General features: G+C 47.5%; 5 protein-coding genes across 9 annotated transcripts in view; 3 read left to right on the forward strand and 2 right to left on the reverse strand.

Annotated features, from left to right (window-relative positions):
* Positions 1-860: 860 nt before the first annotated feature.
* LOC108621989 (prion-like-(Q/N-rich) domain-bearing protein 25) lies at positions 861-3,474 on the reverse strand. Its single transcript, XM_018019648.2, has 8 exons — positions 3,310-3,474; positions 2,784-3,189; positions 2,280-2,651; positions 2,059-2,208; positions 1,845-1,973; positions 1,647-1,790; positions 1,469-1,573; positions 861-1,378 (listed from the first exon to the last, which is right to left on the reverse strand). Exons 3-8 carry the CDS (start codon positions 2,413-2,415, stop codon positions 1,314-1,316), a joined length of 729 nt encoding a protein of 242 aa, XP_017875137.1. The 5' UTR covers positions 2,416-2,651; positions 2,784-3,189; positions 3,310-3,474; the 3' UTR covers positions 861-1,313.
* LOC108621903 (prion-like-(Q/N-rich) domain-bearing protein 25) lies at positions 2,679-5,575 on the forward strand. Its single transcript, XM_018019542.2, has 7 exons — positions 2,679-2,906; positions 3,469-3,630; positions 3,721-3,861; positions 3,963-4,097; positions 4,189-4,458; positions 4,528-4,671; positions 4,731-5,575. The coding sequence occupies exons 1-7, from the start codon at positions 2,840-2,842 to the stop codon at positions 4,796-4,798; spliced, it is 987 nt and encodes a 328-aa protein (XP_017875031.1). The 5' UTR covers positions 2,679-2,839; the 3' UTR covers positions 4,799-5,575.
* Positions 5,576-5,947: 372 nt separating this feature from the next.
* Positions 5,948-9,940, forward strand: LOC108632655 (prion-like-(Q/N-rich) domain-bearing protein 25). 4 transcript variants are annotated; one of them, XM_026817130.1, is made up of 9 exons: positions 5,948-6,258; positions 7,979-8,107; positions 8,460-8,600; positions 8,687-8,815; positions 8,924-9,184; positions 9,251-9,346; positions 9,422-9,493; positions 9,581-9,704; positions 9,780-9,940. In XM_026817130.1, exons 1-8 carry the CDS (start codon positions 6,135-6,137, stop codon positions 9,655-9,657), a joined length of 1,029 nt encoding a protein of 342 aa, XP_026672931.1. In that variant the 5' UTR covers positions 5,948-6,134; the 3' UTR covers positions 9,658-9,704; positions 9,780-9,940. The 4 variants fall into 4 exon arrangements, with proteins under 4 accessions (XP_026672931.1, XP_017892957.1, XP_017892878.1 ...); XM_018037468.1 differs by adding an exon at positions 7,203-7,720 and having other exon boundaries at positions 6,174-6,258; positions 9,581-9,821; XM_018037389.2 differs by lacking the exon at positions 5,948-6,258 and adding an exon at positions 6,277-7,720 and having other exon boundaries at positions 9,581-9,821.
* LOC108621901 (glucose dehydrogenase [FAD, quinone]) lies at positions 9,796-12,867 on the reverse strand. Its single transcript, XM_026812191.1, has 5 exons — positions 12,154-12,867; positions 11,394-11,752; positions 10,950-11,282; positions 10,526-10,875; positions 9,796-10,329 (listed from the first exon to the last, which is right to left on the reverse strand). Exons 1-5 carry the CDS (start codon positions 12,729-12,731, stop codon positions 9,886-9,888), a joined length of 2,064 nt encoding a protein of 687 aa, XP_026667992.1. The 5' UTR covers positions 12,732-12,867; the 3' UTR covers positions 9,796-9,885.
* Positions 12,868-15,549: 2,682 nt separating this feature from the next.
* GABA-B-R2 (gamma-aminobutyric acid type B receptor subunit 2) overlaps positions 15,550-20,104 on the forward strand; it is a 46,775-nt gene continuing 42,220 nt past the window's right edge. Inside the window, exons 1-2 of one of the 2 annotated variants that reach the window (XM_026818547.1) lie at positions 15,550-15,755; positions 16,223-16,353. The gene's annotated coding sequence lies outside the window, so the exon portion shown is untranslated. Of the gene's footprint in view, positions 16,354-20,104 lie in introns of both variants that reach the window. The other variant, XM_018030610.2, reaches the window with a different exon arrangement.

The following is a 20,104-nucleotide window of genomic DNA, read 5'->3' on the forward strand; positions in this document are numbered from 1 at the left end:
GTGCCGTGCAGTATCTATGTACTATGTACCCATACGTACCGTACGTATGTACTTAGGTACAACTTGTTTTTAGGAAATAATAATTATACTTAATTAACGATAGTTTGAAATACGCTACCCGTCTGTATATTATATGTATATGAAGCGTTACAAAAAAGACTCGAAGATTCGTAAATGTATTTCGTCGGACGGACACGTCGACGTCGCGCGTCAGTCGGATTTCTCCGCGCCGCAGGAACCTTTGAAAAATGTTATGTACGTATGTAATGAGGTATGACCAATACGTATTCATATGTATTTAAATTGTCATCGGTCCTTCGGAATGTTATCATTGATATTTGAATGAATGTTTTCATAAGTATGAAGAGGAACGAAAAGAAGAGCGGAAGAGAGAGAGAGAGAGATAAAAAAAGATTAATTAGAATATTAGAATCAGAAGATACACTCGACGTGTATTAAAAGTGTTTGCTCGCACCGGTTGTCAACGAAAGAGCATTCGAACGTTGTCGTTTAGATTTCGATGTACATGTAATTGCGAGTTTCCGTTTTTCTTGCAACTGTGTATTATTAAGTTAACGATTTTATAGTTTATACGGTTCATCGATTGTACATACACATATATATGTATGTGTACATGCAGTATGTATATTGTACGTTGTGTCTAACGATATGTGTCATCAAACTGGCAGATTGAACATGCACACATACATACATATGTATAAAGTTGTTTCAAACAGTGCAGTGGTATAGGAAGAAATGAGTTTTACAGAATGTACGTATCGAAAATAACGTAATGTTAAACAAAATGGCTTACTCGTTAAAAATATCGCATTATATGTAATTGAAAATAAATGAAAATCGTATGTACTCAAGTACGTTTTTATCAAGGCATGAAAGTGGTGTCACCGAAGCTTGTAACGTGTAATGTACCGCATAAATATCCGAGGAATAAATCTCAATGAATAACGACGAAGGAATTCGGAGTCTTGAATGAGTAACCATCGCATCCGACGTAGGCATTTGAAAAATTTTGTGCTACATAAGATACTCTAGCTGTATATTATAAGTAGACGCGTTTCGATAATTATTTCGGAAATTGCTCCTTGGGAAAGAACATAATATCGGTGAGCAGGCGAGGAAGGAAGCGTTAAAGATAGAAGTCGCGGCTAAGACATAGAAGTATAGCTGCAAATATATTTTATTTCGGTATCGAATACATCAGAATGTTTTATACAAATAGTATCGCATCGATTCGAAGTATAATCGGTAATAACAGACGATGGAAGATGCGGTATATGTGTAATATCGTCGTTTCAAATCCATTGAAGTAGCACTGGTAACATTGCCGCAAGAGTTCCAACGAAGGCTATCGTGGAGCCTGAAAATAAGAAATAAAAATGAATCGAATCGATGGATAACACGCGCGTACAGTGTGTACACCAAGCCGCGTAAATGAGTGGTATTTAACCTTTGCTGCAAGTCAGCTCTCCATCTTTGCAAACGCATTCGCCGTTTCGGCATTCATAGACATCGTCAATGCACTCGTAACTGTTCGTGCACGAGAAGTATAAAACTGGAAAATAAGGAATCGCGTGTAACATTTCGTTTAATTGAAAGACGCGAACAGAGAATGAATCATTTCTTACGCCGCGATTGAACGCATTTTCCGGTACTGTTCGCGAAATGATGCGACGAAACGCATCGGCAACGACCGTCGATGCACCAAGCGCGGTCGAACGCGTCTTGACATTCATCGGTCCTTTGACAGCGGTCGCCTATCACCGACGGCCCTGGAACACATCGAACGTTAAACACGCGCGCGTCGTGACCAAACGATTACTCACTGATGATGCAATTCGAGGAATTATTTATGTCCAAAATGTAAGCATCTTTGCAGGCGCATACTCCTTGTCTGCACACAGCGTTCGCCATGGTGCTGCAATCGAGATCGTTTCCGCAACCCAAACCGGCACCTGTCGATCGAATTTGTTCAAGAACCTGCGGTACATCGTGCGCCCACGCCCTACGCGATCGCGTGTAAAGACCGTGTTTACTCACTGGCAATGCACATCGAATTGTCCACCGCAGGCGTGTAATACTGATCGCACGAGCAAGTCCTCTGTACCCGGCAGAAAGCGTGCGGAATGCAATTCCGATCTCTTTCGCATGCTTCACCGATCTTCGCGTTTCCGTGCTCCGGCGTCACCGCTGAAACAAATACGTCGCGTTTTTCGTTTTTAAGGTCGCGACGGGACGCTGGTAAGTATCGCGATACTCACGTTCGTAACACAAAACCGATCCATAAATCGTGAACAGTAATGCAAATTCGAATGCTCGATCCTTCATTTCGATGCTCTTTGCACGGGAACCAGGTAACAAACGACCTGCGCATACTCTTCTTATAGGCGTTTCCATGATAATCGTTATCTCTTTACTTATCTATTTACATTTCCGGATAAAATGATATAAGCTCAAGTATAAGCGCTTCGTTTGAAACGTTATACGTCGCTCTATTGCTATTGCGATGTATAAAATGACAACGGCGTTGATTAACCAATTGTTTTCGAAAATGTACTGATCGATTCGAAAACGGATGAAGCAACATTGACTATAGTGCCCGTACTTGCGGTAGTATTATCGGTAATCGGTAGCTGGAAAGAAAATCAGTCTGGTGGGAGAAAACAGAGAACGCGGTTAAGCGCGAGCGATTCGACGCAGCCTCGCGGTTCGCCAGTCGCGAACCATCGGCGTCAGATCGCGAATCCATACACGCAGTTCCTTACTCTCCATCTTCGTTGTCACGCCGATCTCTAAGTCGATTTCAACACCGATCTCAAAAATGTACGGCCGTTTGTGTTTCCTGTTGATCGTTCTTACGTTCTGCAGTATCGTCGCCGAGGAAATTGGTAAGCTTCGAGACGTCGAGCCAATTTCTTACGAAATACATAAGTAATTCCATAGAACTCGAAATTCGTATCAAATGGTGCGCCTTTACTCGATTCAATTGTGGGAACGCTTGAGCAGCTCGCTGAACAATTAATTCGCTCCGATTCGTTACGGCTACGGGATACGCTAACGCGATTACGCGTTCGCTGCAATCACGATTCTTCCATACCGTGCACGTTGTTCGAAGGTTTTTCTATCCTTTCCGTGTTCGTCGAGTACATCGTTTGATATCGATCAACATTCCTGAAACAATAATGCGAATAATGCGCTAGTGCGAATTATTAACTTTTCCGCTGAGCGATGAGAAACTTTGGGTAAAGTTTCTCTTTCGCCTCTTCTATTCTTGCTCGCGTATGGACATACCTTCGTACAAATATTAACGGGCTCTGCTATTTGAAAACAAATCGCGACCTTTCTTCGTGTCATCAAATAGGTAATAGGTGTATGAACGAGGAACGATAAGCGAAGAACCGGCAACGGTTAGTTCGATAGAAAATGAACGCGACGGAATCTTCGTTACAGATCCACCGATTCCTTGCAACAACGATGAATTTTGTGCGAACTATACAAACAACGCGTTGAAACCAGCGGTGTGCGAAAACGGATACTGCTTGTGCAACTACGATGGAAACATAAAAAACTGTTCTGGTATATCCGTGATGCGCGAAAATCATAAAGCGTCCGGTAAGCGTCCGCATGTATTCTCTCTGAACAGCGTTCAACATTTACTAAATAACAGATAAGTACAGACGTGGAACTCGCGTTCCGTTGCAGGAACGGCGCCGTTCTATCAGAGTTGCAAGCTCGACCAGGATTGCAAGCTGAAAAACTGGGTTTGCAACACGACGACCCTTAAGTGCGAGTGTCACAAGAATTACGTCTTGTCTAGTATCGACAAGAAAAAGTGTCTCGAAAGTATGCGATCGTTCTTCGTATTCGTAAACAAGTATTTTATCGCGCTTGCCGTTTTTTCGTTCGTCCGAAATACGACATTATTCTGTTCCTCGGTTATTTAGAAGCTCCACAAGTCGATTTCCCGTGCACGGAGGATACGCAGTGTCTGTTCCTATCGAACACCACCTGCAGAGATGGACAATGCAGCTGCATACTAGGATACCACAGCGTGAAAAATGTTTGCTATAAGACGATCGGTACTTTCAAAGCCTCTTTTCCACGAATCGAATCGATCGCCAGTCGGTCAGATCGAATGATATCATTGAGAGTAACGATCCGTTTTTATAGACATCGGAGAACCGTGCACTCAATACGAAGAATGCGCTCACGCTGATGGGGCCAACTGTACGGACGGTATTTGCGCTTGTCCGAAGGCGACCACGATCAGTAAGGATCGGACGGAATGTTTGCCGGTAGCGCGGGAAATCCTCGCCAACTGCGTGGAGGATGCGCAATGCGTCAAAACCTTGGAGAACACGCGGTGTTTGAACGGTTCGTGTCGGTGTCGAGAAGCGTATCACTTCGAGCTTGAGTTTAGGCGATGTTTCGCTGACAGGAGTAAGTATTTCGTTCGCTCCTCTTACTCGCTTCTCATCCGTAATGGTCGTAAGTACGTACGTTTCGCAGAGCTCGGCGAAAACTGCGGGAATACGTACGAGTGTTATCAAGAACAAGAGGAAGACTCCTGGCGGAAACCGTTGGAATGCGTGTATAACGCGTGCGTGTGTGCGGAAGGTTACAGGATCGAACAGGATAAATGCGTGAACGCGGGTAAGCAAGACTGGAATTCGTCGTTCCAGGCAACGTTTACTACTCTTTTCCTGTTACAGGATCTCGTTTCTTCGCACCCGTTCTTACCACGCTCGTCTTCCTGGTATCCTTCGTACGGATCTTATAGAACTCGGTCGCAACGATCCAGGAAACGCATTCGTATCGCGAAGAAGTCAGGGGCTTTGGGCCTTTGGCCGTTTCGTAGGCGTCGCGTAAACGGAACGCGAGATTCAGCGCGAGAAGAAACGAGAAAGAAGAGCACCGAACCGTTTAAACTGGAAATCATCCTCCGACATTCACGCGTATGCGATTAACGCGGCCGGGCCGGGCTACCAACGATGATTCTACGGTGACTCACCACGGGACACTTTCGCGTGCGCAGCGGTGCGCGAGGTTACCAGATTTACCTCCTTTCTAGACGCAAGAAAACGAGGCCTGTAACGCGACATGACCGAAAGATGAACGATAGATATATTCACATACAAATCAGTATTTTTCTACTTACGTTTCGAGTGCCAAAGGAATCAACGGATTTGCCATTAAACGTACAAACAGGTTTGTGTAATAAAATAGGAGTAGAAACCAAGGCTCAGCCAAGTGCCAATCGTTGAGTCCGTTCACAATCTCGAAAGATTTTTTTTACCTTATTTCCTACAGAATAAACCATCTATTTTCTCCCTTTTTTTAAGTAGGTACTTAATCGCTATTCACGAATCGAACGTTGAAGTCTGTTCAAATTTTTATACAAATCTACAATTTTCTTTCGACGAAACAGAGTTACCTTAGATACATATTTCCTAATTTTTTACTTTTCATTCTCGATATCGTGCGATCACGAAAACTACTTTATGTGCACGTCGTTGTCATTATTGTTTCTTTAAATAAAGTACTCTTTGATAACGCAGCTGTGAACGATGTGAATGACCCGTACCCAATGAAAAATTCCTTAACGACGATCACCCTAAACGGAAGATTTGATGCGTGGCCTTCTCCGGTCCCATGAATAGGCGAGTAAATGTCGAGAGATAACGAAAGTCGAAGCGAGCTGTTCATACGACCGAAGAGAGTTACGATAATCGGCTGCGTTTATACGTTTTCGCGTAGCAATTGAGAATCGAAACAGTGCCGGTGATACGAGCTCATCGTATCTATCGACAGACCCACAGACCGAAGGGCCGATAGGCGATGGGCAGATAAGTCGTCCAAGTCATCGCGGAATGGATCGCCCGGCCACGTTCGTACGCTGCATTACGAATCTATCGTCACGGTCTGAGATTAGATAAGCCTGCGTAGAGAGCTGTGGAACCTGAAGACGCGACGATCTTCGTCGAGCCGAGAGTCGGCGGAACGCAGCGCGGCAGCACACGGATTCTGTCGAACTTTTCGGTGACGCGAACACCTGTTCGAAATACGGAAAGAACGAAAAGGTAGCGGAATCGAAAAGGTCGCGGTAAACGAGGAAGATGGCGGGCTCTGCGAATCGTCTCCCGATGGGAGGTCTTGCGCTGTTCACGATCGGCTTCTGGTTCGTCGCGCGGAGTACAGTCGTAACCGCGCATGGAAAGCACGAACATCTGCAACTCAGACGTGAGTATCAACTAAGACGTTCGATCTAATTACGTGTTGCTAGAACGATTAACGACCATGACAACGCGCGCGCGGAATTTCCACAACGTAATTTGTAAATTACCATCGACTCGATTTGCAAATCGAATCCCGATCCCGGCAAAGGTGGAAAGATATTTTTCGCGACACCTTTTTCGATCCGCGTACGTGTATCCGAACGAGCTCGTACGACGTTCGTACGATGCACGGGCGAGTACGATAAGAGCGACGATGAATCACGATCACTGTTAATTAGCTCGTCGCTGCTCGAAACGAAGCGCGAAGGAAAGAATCTGCCGGTGGTTCGTCGTCATCGGAAAGAAGATCGCGCGCGCGGAAGGCCAGCATAGAAATTTTTAAGTCGAGCTCCCGGAGTCCCGAGCTGGCTCGTTCCCTTCACGACCGAGCGATCCTCTCTTTCTCCGCGAAGGGACTTCGTGGAGGGAAACGCTGAGGCAGGCCGGATCTACGCTGCTGGTTCTCACAGTTAAGCGAACGTCGGCTTGGAACCGCACATAATTAAAGAACAAGGGAGATCCCGTTTTCGTAGCAGCGGTGTCCGATCCCTATTTCAGTCGTCGGAGGAACGTCGTTCGTCGCGTTGCCGGTGCTCGCGCTAATCGGCCACCTCTCTTTTCGCGATACCTAATTAAAGCTAATTTCATCGTTCGCGGTTGGGCAGTCGATGATGTAACGCAACCTGTTACGTGTCGCTGCGATGGAACGCGCCGCCCGGAACTACTCACCGTCGGATCGGATCGATCGTTAAACGCGATCGCGCGCAACTGTCCCGGGAATAAACTAATCGTTCGTTAATCGGTGTTAATCGAGGTTTAAAAGCGGCGATCTATGCCGTTCGGCCGACAGTTTTCGCTAACCCAGTTTTCTCTTCGGATCGATAAACCACCGTGACGACTCGATTCCAGTAACAATGGCAACGGATAGTTTTCGGTCACGGACGAAGAGACGAGAGACGTATCGGTCGGAGTTTAAACGGTGACCGGAATCGGGACAAATCGGAGTTTAGGAGCGGCAAAGCGGTGTCGTCGTGAAATTCGACGCGAGGCGCGGCAAACAAAGTGGGGCTTCGCTCGCGGTGTCTACACACGCAATAAAGTTGCGTAACAACGGCGACGCGACGCGTCACGGTGAGAACGCGAGACGCGAGGAAGACGGAATGAAAGAAGGTGAAAACGAGCCGTACGAACTAGGCTGGTTGAAAGAGAGCAACGACGAAAGATCCCACGGCTAGAGGGGAATGTGGAGCGCTCGATCCGAGCCGATGAGAAGACGACGACGACGAGGACGAGAGGCGGTACGAGGATGACGCTGAGACGGACGGTGCCTGGGTTGTCGAGACTACTCGTTCTCGTGCCTGTCACCGTCTGCGTGTCCATTTCGTACGTCGACGATCATCGATGCAACTACAGAACGTTACCACCTCGTATGTACCCCCCAGACTAAGCTTTGGCCTTCGCGTCGTCGGACCCGCGGCTTTTACTCCTCTCCGCGAAGACTCGATCGATTTTTCCCGCGCTACGATCCAACCAACGGTTTCACCCTTGCTTTTAGACTGCGTACTTGGGTATCTAGAATAGAATGCATGCACACGCGTTTTATTCGCGCACTTCAACACGGAAATAGAGGCAAGGGTGGTCGACGATAAAAAAAATAAATGCGACTGTGACGTGACTTTTTTCAGAAACGTTGGCCAAGTGTCGGTACGACGACGAGTGTATGAACAATGCTTATTGTTGGAATCAAGAAGCCTGCCTATGCAAAGACGGGTACATCGTTCACAAGAACGGCACTTCCGTCGAGTGTCTCAAAGGTAAATGAAAATTTGCTCGAGTCGATTTAAATTTTACTTGCGAGCTCGGGGAGATCGATCCAAAGATCTCATTCGAGGTGGTCGGCGACCTCGGAAACGCGACGTCCGTGAACATCTTCGTTCGCTCGCGTTTCCAAGTAGTCGTCCCTTTCTCACGGTCTCTCGCTTCTTAGAGCGTGTCCGCTCATCGCGCTTTCCGCGGCCGCTCAGACCGAAACGAACCGTGCCCAAATGTATAATATTACCCGCTTCTTCCCACGTGAGTGTTAGCCGGGTAACTTGAATTTGCCAAATCGCGGGACTTAGTTTCGTGATTCGAAACGCGACTGCTGCAGCTTGGAACTGTTCGCAGTGGCGAGCGCTATCGGGGATCCCTGCGTGGCGGACGTTCAGTGTCGCGTGACCTTCGCCACTCATTCCGAGTGCAAGCAAAACATCTGTCAGTGCTCCGATGGCTCTCACTACGTCGAGGGACGGTGTTACGAGTCCGTGGGTAAGAACTTACGCTTGACTCATCGTTAGTTTCGTCCTCTGGAATTCGAACGATTCGTTATTCGTTAACCCGTACGTACCGCACAGGTCTGGGACAGGTTTGTCAAACGAATCGGAACTGCTACATCAAGTACAGTTACTGCGTGACAGGATTTTGCGCGTGCACTTTGAACTATCACCCGAACCCGCGCAACGATGGATGCGTACCGAACACGGGTAAGTTCAGCTTCGAGTGTCGAGAATCCGTCGAATCAGTTTTACGAGTACAACCCTTTTTTTTGCAATTTGGAATCTGAGTCGAGGATCGTATTCGCTTGATCGCAGAGTTGGGCGAGGAGTGCATGAACGATTACGAGTGCGTCACGGAGAACTCTCGATGCATGGTCACGTGTTCGTGTAAAGTGGATCATATACCGTCGCGCGACGGTAAACGATGTCTGAAAGCTGCCAATTCCGTTGGAGAACCGTGCGAGGAGCACTCTCAGTGCCTGCTATTCCTCAAGCACGCCGAGTGCGGACCCAATGGCACGTGTACCTGCGTCGGGAACTATCATCGGCGAGGTCCCGTCTGTGTGAGAAGCGTCGGTGAGTAGCAGGCTCGCGAACAACGATGGACAAAATCGCGTTTCGTTCCGTTTCGTTTCGTTCCAGAGCTGTTCGCTGCATGTAAGGAACACAGGGAATGCGTAACGCCGAGGCATAGGGACTCCGAATTCACTGAGGTCCCGAACGTGAATTGCATCGATGGTAAGTACGCGTTGCGGTATGCGGCGCATCGTTCATCTTCGTTTATGCCAATATTTATTCTCCGTTTTCTTCGAGGTATGTGCGTTTGCGCCAACGACTACATCCTGTCGGAGGAGTTGCGCGATTGCATCGGATACAGCGACAACGGTAAGCGTAGCTTCGCTTTCGTAAAACGAAACTTTCCATTTTCATTTCGCAACGCGAGAAGGGCGTAAAAATTGAATTTATTTGCAGGCGCGGCGACGACAACGTCTTCGCGGCAAATTGGACTTTTATCACTGGCATTCTTTCTCGCTTTCCTGTTACTTTGAATTATAAATTGTCAGGAATCGCGATCGCGTTCCCTTACACGATAATGGTATGAATATGCAATAGGTATCTATTTATTTGGCCATCGTTCTCGTTTCATTGTAAATAGGATACATTTCTGTAGATAGAGAAAGAAATCGATCGGTACCAAAGACGCGTCAATAAAGTAAATAGATAAAACGATGCTTTTCGATCGAGGCGCAGCACGAGCATCTATACATATATATCTTTTAGTAAAAAAGAAATATTCGTGTAGAGAAGTAAATAAATAAAACATATATTTTACAATGCGGAAGGAAAGGGGTGTTTAAATGAAACGCATCTCCGTATGGTTTCCAGTCTTGTTTAATCATATCCGCAGCTTTTTCGGCAATCATATAAGCGGGCGCGTTTGTGTGTCCCGCTACTAAGCTTGGGATTATACTGGCGTCCACGACTCGGAGACCGTTGATCCCGTGCACTCGTAACCTGTGGTCCACCACACCGCCGGAGTTCCCTCTCGGGGCCATCTTGCACGTACCAGCAAAGTGACCCAGGGTCGTGGTTACGTGGCGAGCGACGCAAGCCCAGTACGGATCGGTACCGAACGAGGCGTGTTCGCATCCCGGAAACGCGACCGGCAACAACGTCGCGTTGTAACGTTTGAAAGACTTCGTCGATGCCACCTCGATAGCCTGCAGAATAAATGATACGAATAAAGTGTAAACGTAAACGATTCGACGAAGCTCGAACAGTGCGACGGATCGTCGGCTCGCAATCCCTTCGGGCTGCTTATATGTAGATGTTCTACGTTCTGTATGTAAGTATGTATCTCGAGGGACGGTTGTTGTGAGCCAACGCGACGTCTCGTAAGATAAATGTTGCGCGGACCTTCTTAATGCCCCGGACCATAGTCCAGAGATCGTCGTCGCGATCGTAGTAATTTATGTGGAAAATAGGCCTATCAAACGGGTCGGAAGACCTCAAGGTAACCCGTCCCCTGCTCTTCGGGTGCAGAAGCACCGGCACGATGGAGAAAGCATCGAGACCCTCGTAGCCTGTGAAAACTCGTTTGTAAAATTCGTCGGTCAGACCGAGGAGTCCGCGATAGCTGCCTGATATATCTCCGGTCAAAGCGCTTATGCCTAAAACCAGTTCGATGTCGGGACGTTCGGTGACGACGAAGTTTGATCCGATCGAACGTAGGTGTGATTTCACGCTGATCGAAGTTACGTTCGGATCTGAAAGACGAAAGGTGCCTCTCGATGACGATGACACATTCCGGAGAGAACAACGTTGACGAAGTTCGATTTACCTCGTTTCTCTTTAAATGGTATTTCGTTTATAAATGTATTTGTTCGATCCTGCTTTGTATCGATGAACGCCAGAGCTTCGGCCGCGCCGGGCACCGTCAGCGGACCGGTTCCTTTCACGAAATAGTTGAAGCTGTTAGCCAAATTCGAAGCAATCCGCGGTTCGACCAAGGTCACGCTCTCGTTCACGAGAAAAGTCAACGCCGACATGCTGACGTGATCCTGAAGATTGTATCCTACCGGAAGATCTTCGATCGCTTGGATGTTCAAAGATTCGAGGTGATCCTTCGGTCCTATTCCAGACAGCATCAACAGTTGCGGTGAATTCAGGGTACCTAGACGGAATGCGAATGAAAAATGAGTGAGCCGAGAAGCAATTTCCAATGTGCCGTGTCGGTGCCAGGAGGGTCCGTCGAAATGGAATTTTCTATCATCCTTTAAATCACCTGCTGAAAGTATTATCTCCTTTTTGGCAGAGGCGTACAACTTCTTGCCGTTCTTAACGAACTCGACGCCGACGGCGGTTTTCGTTTTGGCGTCGATCGCGATCCTTGTTACTTTGGATAATTTCGACAGACATAGATTGGCCCTTACGTCACGAATCGGTCTTAGAAAGGCCTTATTGGCACTGACCCTGTGGCCGTTTCGTAAGTGAACCTGCGCCGTCGAGAATCCGATGATCTTGTCAGTATTATAATCGATTACGTCATAGCCCAGTTCTTCGCCAGCTCGGAGAAAACGTTCTCGCAGAGGGGATACGTAAGGAGACGTCGTGACATCGAGATAGCCTTCGCGACTATGGAATCTAACGAGAAACGATAGAAAATATGTAAAACCGTGATCGAGAGGAAAGCGTCGAATTAAAGGCGCCACATTTAACCATCAAAACAATTTCGTCATTAAACGAATCTTGAGCTGTTTCAACCCAACAGAGTGGTATTGCACGCTTTGATGGATGATGCATAACTATCTATAAGTTCGAAGTGGCTTCGCAATTTCTGCACACAGTTTTATATGTACGTACATATGTACGTACTTTCGAATTCGCACTTGCTCATTAGTTTCAGTTAGTACCTATCTACGAACGAGCGACGACACTTACTCTCTGGTTAAACAGAGATTTCCTTTCGTTTATACGAATATAACAAAATGGGTATATTATGAACTAGTGGCGTGCAACCGCGCGTAAACGATCTATTTACTTACCTGATATCTCCATCCGGCAGTTTGCAATTTTCGGATTTCAGGAAGTACGGTAATACGTCTTGGTAACTCCATCCCGGATTACCTTGCGCTTCCCAGGCATCGTAATCGCGAGGCGATCCTCTGGAATATATCATGAAATTTACCACCGAGGAGCCCCCGACGGCCCTACCCCCCGGCAAATTGCAGCGACCGTCGTTCATCGACAAGCAGTAACCACCGGTGCCGTCGGCGTTCCGAGGTCTCGGCTCGCTTTTGTGCAAACGAACATAGTCCGTGATGTGTAGAGCGGGAGCGAGCAGCGGAATATCCGTGAGGAAAATCTCGTCCTTACCCTCTTCCAGGAGTAACACGCTCCAATCGGGATTCTCTGTTAAACGATTCGCCAACACGGATCCGGCCGAGCCAGCCCCGATCACGATGAAATCGTACTCCTTCAAGACGTATGTTTCCTCTGGGACCGAGTCATCGAAAGCATTCGGGATTCCGGCGAACAATTGATAAACAGTCTCGAGAAGGGCGGGTGGGAAGATGCATTGCGCTTGGGACAGGAACAGGATCGCGGCTAACGCCCTGAACATTTTTAGACGATTTTAACAGCGGATAATGGACGGAATGACGACGCGGCACACTCGGCAAGTACGAATCCGATAAGGAACGCTTGTCACGCTCAAGCACTTGTCACGATCTAACAATGAGACGTTTGCCAGGATGTTCGAGAAGAAACTTGGTCCGAGGAGACGACGCGACGGTTGAGAACTTGTTTCGAGTCTAACATGAATCTCGTCGTGCGTTGGGAGAAGGAGACCTCCCATCTTCGACTCTCGCGACTCTGTTTAATTCGTTATATCGAAACGAAATGCGACTACAGTGGCCCCACGAGAGACACCTGCAATTCTTCGTAGTCGCTCCTACGGTCAAGGCGTTGTGACGCAAGCCGAATATCCGTGCATGCACGGTGTGCGTACGAGATGAATGATAATCGCATCGGTCTCGAACAAAGCCCCTTCAAGAATCGCATTCTTAAAAAATTATTAGCTACCAGTCGTGAGTTGAAGACCAGAATCGTGTCAAGTTCGAAATGCCTGACATTAAACACAGGTAAACGTGCAAAAGTAGGGCGCGATTATGTTACGCAAGAATGCAATTGCAAAATATTTGTCGATGTAATTGAAATGAATCAGCAACTTCTTCGGCACAGCAGGAGTATTTTCGTACCGTTTTTATACTTCGAGAGTTATAAAATATATTGCGAATAGAAAAAAGCAAATAAGTTGATGAAGTACAGTAGACCTCGAAAGACTACTGTCATCTTCCTAAATATTTTACGGAATAGATTCAATTAGATGATTAAACGTATGCATGCGTGTGTAGATTGTATATCGTTACGAATCAATTCTGCACATATGCATTTATAGGTACATGTACAGCAGTAGGGACGCCGAAATACGAGGCCATACAAACAGCTGTTTGCAGCATCAATCCGCTATTGGCCTGCTGCAGACTGACTGGAAACTGAACTGCGCTGCTCAGCTGATGCCCTTTTCATTGCCCCGCGCTATCACGGGATAGACGGGATAGCGATGTATCTCTTATAAGAGGGGGATTGGCGCAGGGTCAGGGAGAGTCGCAAATTGCATTCGCGCAGTCAGCGTGAGCAGAATCGGACAGCATCGGATGGAATCGGACTGCGGCGAAGCGACAGCGGGCAATTTTCAAGAATGTTTCGCGTTATTCTTACTGTCGTATTCAAAATGCGAAGAACAAACGACTTTAACAAGTACATAAATAATGACACATGATCGCGTTTTAGCCCTGGCCATTACAGTTCCAAGCGTAGAAATCATTTTCCGCGAGTCAGTGAAAGAACAGATGTCTTTATTCCAGACACGCCATCTTCATTTAGAACTAATCAGTATGGAGCGAAAAGTCAAGTTTCTAGACGAACGATATTATTTCTCTTTTAGGTATGAAATTACGATTTTTTATTGCTAGCTTACGGTAATTCATTCCGTAAGATTTTGCCCGACAGGTGAATACAAAGCGTGTACGTATGAAATCGTGAATAGTAGGTGGAATGCACGAATGCATAATAATTATATAGTATCGACGCGAAGTTAGTCTCTATAGAATCCACCCTTCCTCTCGTGCCTTATTTCACGCCGTTGATACTTAATAATTTGATAATCTTCTTAACGCTCTAAAGAAAAGAGTGCGACAGACAGAATCGAAGGTATTGAATCGTGGATCGTAGGATCGTACGAGACTTATACATCTATAGATACGATAAAATCTTTTGCAACATAAATACATGTGCATACACGTGTGCAAGGATAAAGAAGGTAAAAACGGTACGTTGTTCGTTGTGTCGAGCCTTGTCAGTGGCTCTATCTGTCGCGTGGGTGAAAATCACAGTCGGACGTCTTTTAAAAGTACAACGATAACGAAGCAGCAGCAGCAGCGATATTCGTAAATCGAGTAAGACACTTGGCTCTTATGCGATTGTATAGAAATGAAAATACAGCCCTGGATTTCCGCTACACCTGCGTACGCGTATAATGCAGTGATCTCATTAACGTCGATTAAAATTTTCGTCCCAGTACGATCGCTATTAACGATAAAGCGACCGCGCTCTCGTGGGAGCGTACTTTATATTCGCGTGCAATCGCGGAAAATCGGGTCGACGGATTTGATTAACCGATGCTCGTGGTCGACATTTCAGAAAATACTTTAATGGAAAGCAGAATCTTTTTTCGCTGGAACAGCGGGCGTCACCGAATTGGCGAAGGGGAATCTGGAAGAGGAGCAAAGCGGAAGGGCGTTTGCTAGCGGAGGAACGCGGGGTCACGGCACGAGTTTCCTTTCAGTATAGCAGCTGGCGAGGCGTTTTTCGGGGCGTAGGAGCGGCGAGCTCGTCGGAGGGTGAGAGAAGAGAGCTGGCTAGGTCTACATAGCCAGCCAATTCGCGAAACGCAAGTAGCGGCGGCTTCGAAACGCGTCCGAACGTTTCTACGCTACTCTACCGGTCTTCCCGGGATCATCCCATGTGGGTGGTCGAGGCAATAGAATCTAGTAGTAGCTACTGCTGGATCGGGTCAAAAGACGGCTCAAGTGAAACGTTGTATCGCTTTAAGAAAGACTCGAAGGGTGGATCGAAAGGAGAGGGAAGCCAGATCCTTTGGGTAAGCTCGAAAACTTATAACGTGGAAGATATCGAAGGGCCATCGCTAGGGTCGCTGCGCCGCGCCGGTGCCGCGGTGGTAGGTAGTAGGTGTAGGGTAGGAGAAGTGGAACGCGGAGATCGCGCTGCGCGCAGAGGGTGACAAGGAAAGAAAGAGGGAAAGAGGAAAACGGAAGAAGGAAGAGGAGGATCGCGCAGTCGCACGGGGAGGAGGCTAGGAAGCTGGCCGTTCGTTCGGGGGTCTTTCAGGGGTGGGCTCTCAGTTTACCGGATGACCGCGTGAGCGCGCTGCCGCGTAACACGGACGTTTCATTCGCGCTACATTCGGGAAACGTGACTGACTGGTCGCGTAAATCGTGTTTCTGGTTTCGCGTTCGATCCTCGACCGCCGGACCGCCGCCGTGCTGCGCCGGGGAACGACGAGGTTTTTATCGCCTGCCCGGTTACGCGACCCTTTGTCCGCCCGAACCTCGCGTTCTACCCTTCTCTTCTCTTCTTTTCTCTTCTCGCCACGACCGTTCGCCGTCAACGTGCAGCCGATCGACGACTTTCCCTACGAAGTTACTACCTATCGACCGTCTTGGCTGACCGGTCGGTTTATTTCGCAACCTCGATCGCGTTCGCGTTCGAGAACGGATCATCCCCGTACGGGGGTTCCTCCGGACGTCCTCATCTTCCGGGGATCGAAATAACAACGTTGCCTGGCGCCCTTCTTTCGCTGCGATCGAACGGTAAATCAACTGAAAGAAACGAGGAAGAGGTCGAAGAGCAGCGAAGACGAACGGCGCGGCGAGCGAGAAGAGAGCGAGGAAGGCAGGAGGTGGAAGAAGGCAGGGGATAAACGGGAGGAAAGTGTTACACAGTGTTTTCTCGGTGGATGGTATCACGAAGATCGGTAGCTGGTTCGCGATGGGGGTGGTAACCAGATCATTGGACGCTCTCACTGCGAGAAGTCCGCCGGGAAGATAATGCAGATAAATGCCTCCGGAGGACAGAGCGAACAGAGGATTACGCGTTGTCGGGTGAGTGTATCTCTCTTTCTTCGTTATCCCTTTTATCGTTTCCCTTTCCCTTTGTGTTTTTACGTCGTTACACCGTGCGCGCAAACATGCTCGCGTATTTTTCTACCCTACGTGGGCATGGGTGGGCGTGCGGGATTTATTCCTCCGAACATTCATCCCCGTGCATATATTTTTACTCGTATATCGTTAAATAAACGTGTAACAAGCGCACGCGAACGCACGCGCGTGTACGCAGGTACTTATCGTACTTACGTGTGTACGTACGTATATATACGTGCCCAGGTAGATCGCCGTTTCTTGCACGCGTATTCCTAAAGTTCGCAAGTTCGTGGCAAGACGCGGAATCTATTCGATATATTTAACACAACTCTCGTCTCTCCGAGGTAAACGCACCTTTATTTAGAATTCAAATGCGCGTCCCGTTTATACAAATTTGCATCATTTATTTTTATCTCAGTTTCTATATATATACATAGCAATTGAAATAGTAAAGAGTAATCGTAACATGGTTTACTTATCTCATTTCGTGAGAATGAAACGCATTCAATTGTATGTCCGAATTTGTTGATACATTGACTCGTCGTATCTTTTTACACGGGACGAACCAAACCGTGTAAATACCGATCGTCTCTGACTTGTCTTTCAACGCAATCGGTTCGTATCACTTCGTATCGGTCTATCGATCTTTCCCCGATCCGTATTTACGCACTCGACGAAAAGGCTGTTGCGCGTTAGACCGTAAGAGGGATGAAAAGGAAGTAGGTTCGATTATTCGGTTTAATGTATAGTACACGGACGCAGACGTAGGTGACTGAAAAATCCTGAGCGTACGGCGGCATGGTAAGGGGGTGTCGTTAATCGACCGATCTCGACCTCGACTCTAACCTCGATTCAAGGTTTTACATATGTATGTACATAGAATTCAGTAGCGCTCGATGTGTTTCATTTACGTTTGTAATGGCCCCCTTGGAAAAGGAAAAGTACGTAAGTACGTAGCGTAGCGCTACCTCAGCCGCGAGTGTAAAGCACGAATTGTATTATTCAGAACGCGAAGCGTGGATACGGTCGTTAAGTATGTCTTTGCTGTATGTATCGCGGGATGGTTTTGTTGAACCGCACCGCACAACAAGTAGAACGGGGGACAAAATGGAACAGAAGATATAAAACTGCACGGTGGCTGCGAGACGAATACGCGAGCACAGTAAAAACGAATTCGTGTAATCCGATAATTAATTAAATAAATAATCAAGTGCGGGAGAGCAAAGCGAATCGATTGGTTCGCCGAGCATTCCGAGAATGCTTCTCGATATCCGCCGCAAAGTAAAAACGTAGAAACTTTTTGAAACAGGAATCGGAGAATATAAAGTTGCCGTTCGATACTTAATTTGATTCGACCGTAAGAGCGTGTTTTCGTATTCGCGTGGTAGCAGGGTAGGTGGGTAAGTGGGTAGGTAGGCAGACACGAAGTATTCGCGCCTCGACAGTTTTATGTATATGTACATAACTCGAGACGAACGGGGCATTGCAGCAAAGGTTATAACGTTATACGTAACATTGTATCAATCAAAGGCATCGCGTACTGCTATACTCTACAAAGTGAGCGTAGTCGGCGCTGCAAATTCGCCGGGAAAACCGTGGCACAAAAGACAGCGGAAGGATGAAATTGCGAAGCACAGCTTGCAGGATATAGACGACGTAGATTATCGACGAAACGGCATACGCGAGTACGCGAAACGTGGGTCCTCGATTCCAGAATTCTTCGCGGTATGTTTACTTACGACGATGCAAAGGTATCTCGATGTGGCGTATACATTATGTATTACGTATACGCGCTGTTCTCTGTTGAAACAAAATCGAGTCGCGCACCGCAGCTTTTTAGCGTTGGGCCATGATTTTTAGTCTGTGGGAGACGCGAGGGAAAACGATGGGGAAGAGAGAATGGAAAGCGTGGCCAGGCAGCAGGAAAGAGGGACGGGCATTTGAAAATTGAGGAAAGCCTGGTGTAGAACAACGTAATAGAAAATTTATTCAGAGCTTAATCACATCGCGACAAAGACAGCATTGTTCGAGCGTGAACAATGGGGAGAGTTCTGCGGGTTCACGGCGCGGTGGCGACGGCGGGTACGAGCATTCGGCTTCCCTGATTTGCAACGACTCTTTGCTTTTTTGATTTCCCCTCTTTTCTCGTGGGAATTCAGGTCGCCGTATCGACGCCACTTGGCCTTTTCTCTTCCTCTCCTTTCCTCCCTGTCCCGGTCGCTCTTCTTTTCTTCTTATCGCCGTTCCGTTTCTTCGATTTCGAAAAACTTACGGGTAACGATTTGCCCCAATATCCTACGCTTCGCTTAAAGACAGCCTCTCTCCAACGCTTGAACCGCTCTCGCCCGTCGTTAATTAACGCGCCGAGCACTGAGATATGATCCGCGTGTATACGCGAGATAATCGAATTCCCTTTCAAAAAGAAATTCATGAGAGTCGCGTGGGTCGCGTCATATCGTTATTTCGATGCATTGGATCCGTACGTCTTCTACAAAAGGAGGACGGCGGATATGCGATACGAAACGTAATGTCAGCTGTCATTGCGGTTGAACGGAAGCCGCGGGCAAACAGTTTGCCCAAAGGTATTTATTTGTAAATCATCGTCGTCCCCCGCGAAGTCGCGCGTCGCGTCGAGTCGACAGTCGAACGCTTTCCAATTTTCGCGTTTCCTCGCGTTTCACGAGCCGCCGAACCGGTATGGACGTCTCGCATATTTAACTAGTCCCGACATCGTGTTTCCTGCACACGATGCACACGGATACGAATCGAACAGCTTCTAGTTTCGAACTTCGTACGTTCCTACTGTTTATCTCTCGTTTTCAGCCGATCAGTTTTGTACATTAATCGCAGACCGTCGTCGAGATCATCTGTGACGTATGTACGCATTCGCTAAAAAGGTGCGTAGCTTCTCACGTGTTCACATGGTCAGTCCGCTATTAGGACACTCGTTTACTCAGATTAAGCGATTGTCCGACGCTGGTTATCAGTCTGTGTTTTCTAACTGCGAACACGTCTACATCGTACGGATACGGCGACCGAGCGGATTTCAGAGAACGAAGTAGACGATTATTTCTCCATCAAGATATATGACGGTCGTAAATAGAATTTATTTCCCGACTGGAAGAGAAACCACCGATCCCTCCCGTATATTTTTTCCTGGCCGTATTAGCGAATTGATAGACGTCCCGGCGCAACGCGATAGAAACGCGAAAAGAGGTAACAAGGGTAAATACTAAATAGTGTACAGCGTACAATGCACAATGTGTAGTGTACGACAACGGTCTCGACAAAGAGGGTTAATGGGGAAGTTGGCGTTGGTGGTTCTCCGTCGACGGTATTTTCTTCTCTCCTCTCTTCGCTCCCCGCATCGTCATCTGCGAACACGGGACAGCCGCGTGTCGATACACTTGCTCTCGTTCGCTCATAGAAAACGAGGGCCACCTCTTTCTGTACCGTTCATAGTTCGTACCTCGCGTCCTTAAACGTTGGCGACGTTTAAAGCCGATTTACCCTTAAAACGCCACCTCTCTCTTGCCTGTCTTCCACGTTCTATTTCCCACGTAGAATACCGGAAAACGGCACATCGTATCGATGATAAAAATTGAACATTTTTGGCATAGTAGAACGGGCGACGACAGGGACGATAGAATTTCATTCCGGTCGTGCCGAGTGTCGAGTTTATTCGTTTCGAGCCGGACGTCGCCGCGTCCTG

Source organism: Ceratina calcarata, unplaced genomic scaffold (genome assembly GCF_001652005.2).
Source record: "Ceratina calcarata isolate Rehan_Ccalc_2016 unplaced genomic scaffold, ASM165200v1 scaffold1, whole genome shotgun sequence".
NCBI classification, from domain to species: domain Eukaryota; kingdom Metazoa; phylum Arthropoda; class Insecta; order Hymenoptera; family Apidae; genus Ceratina; species Ceratina calcarata.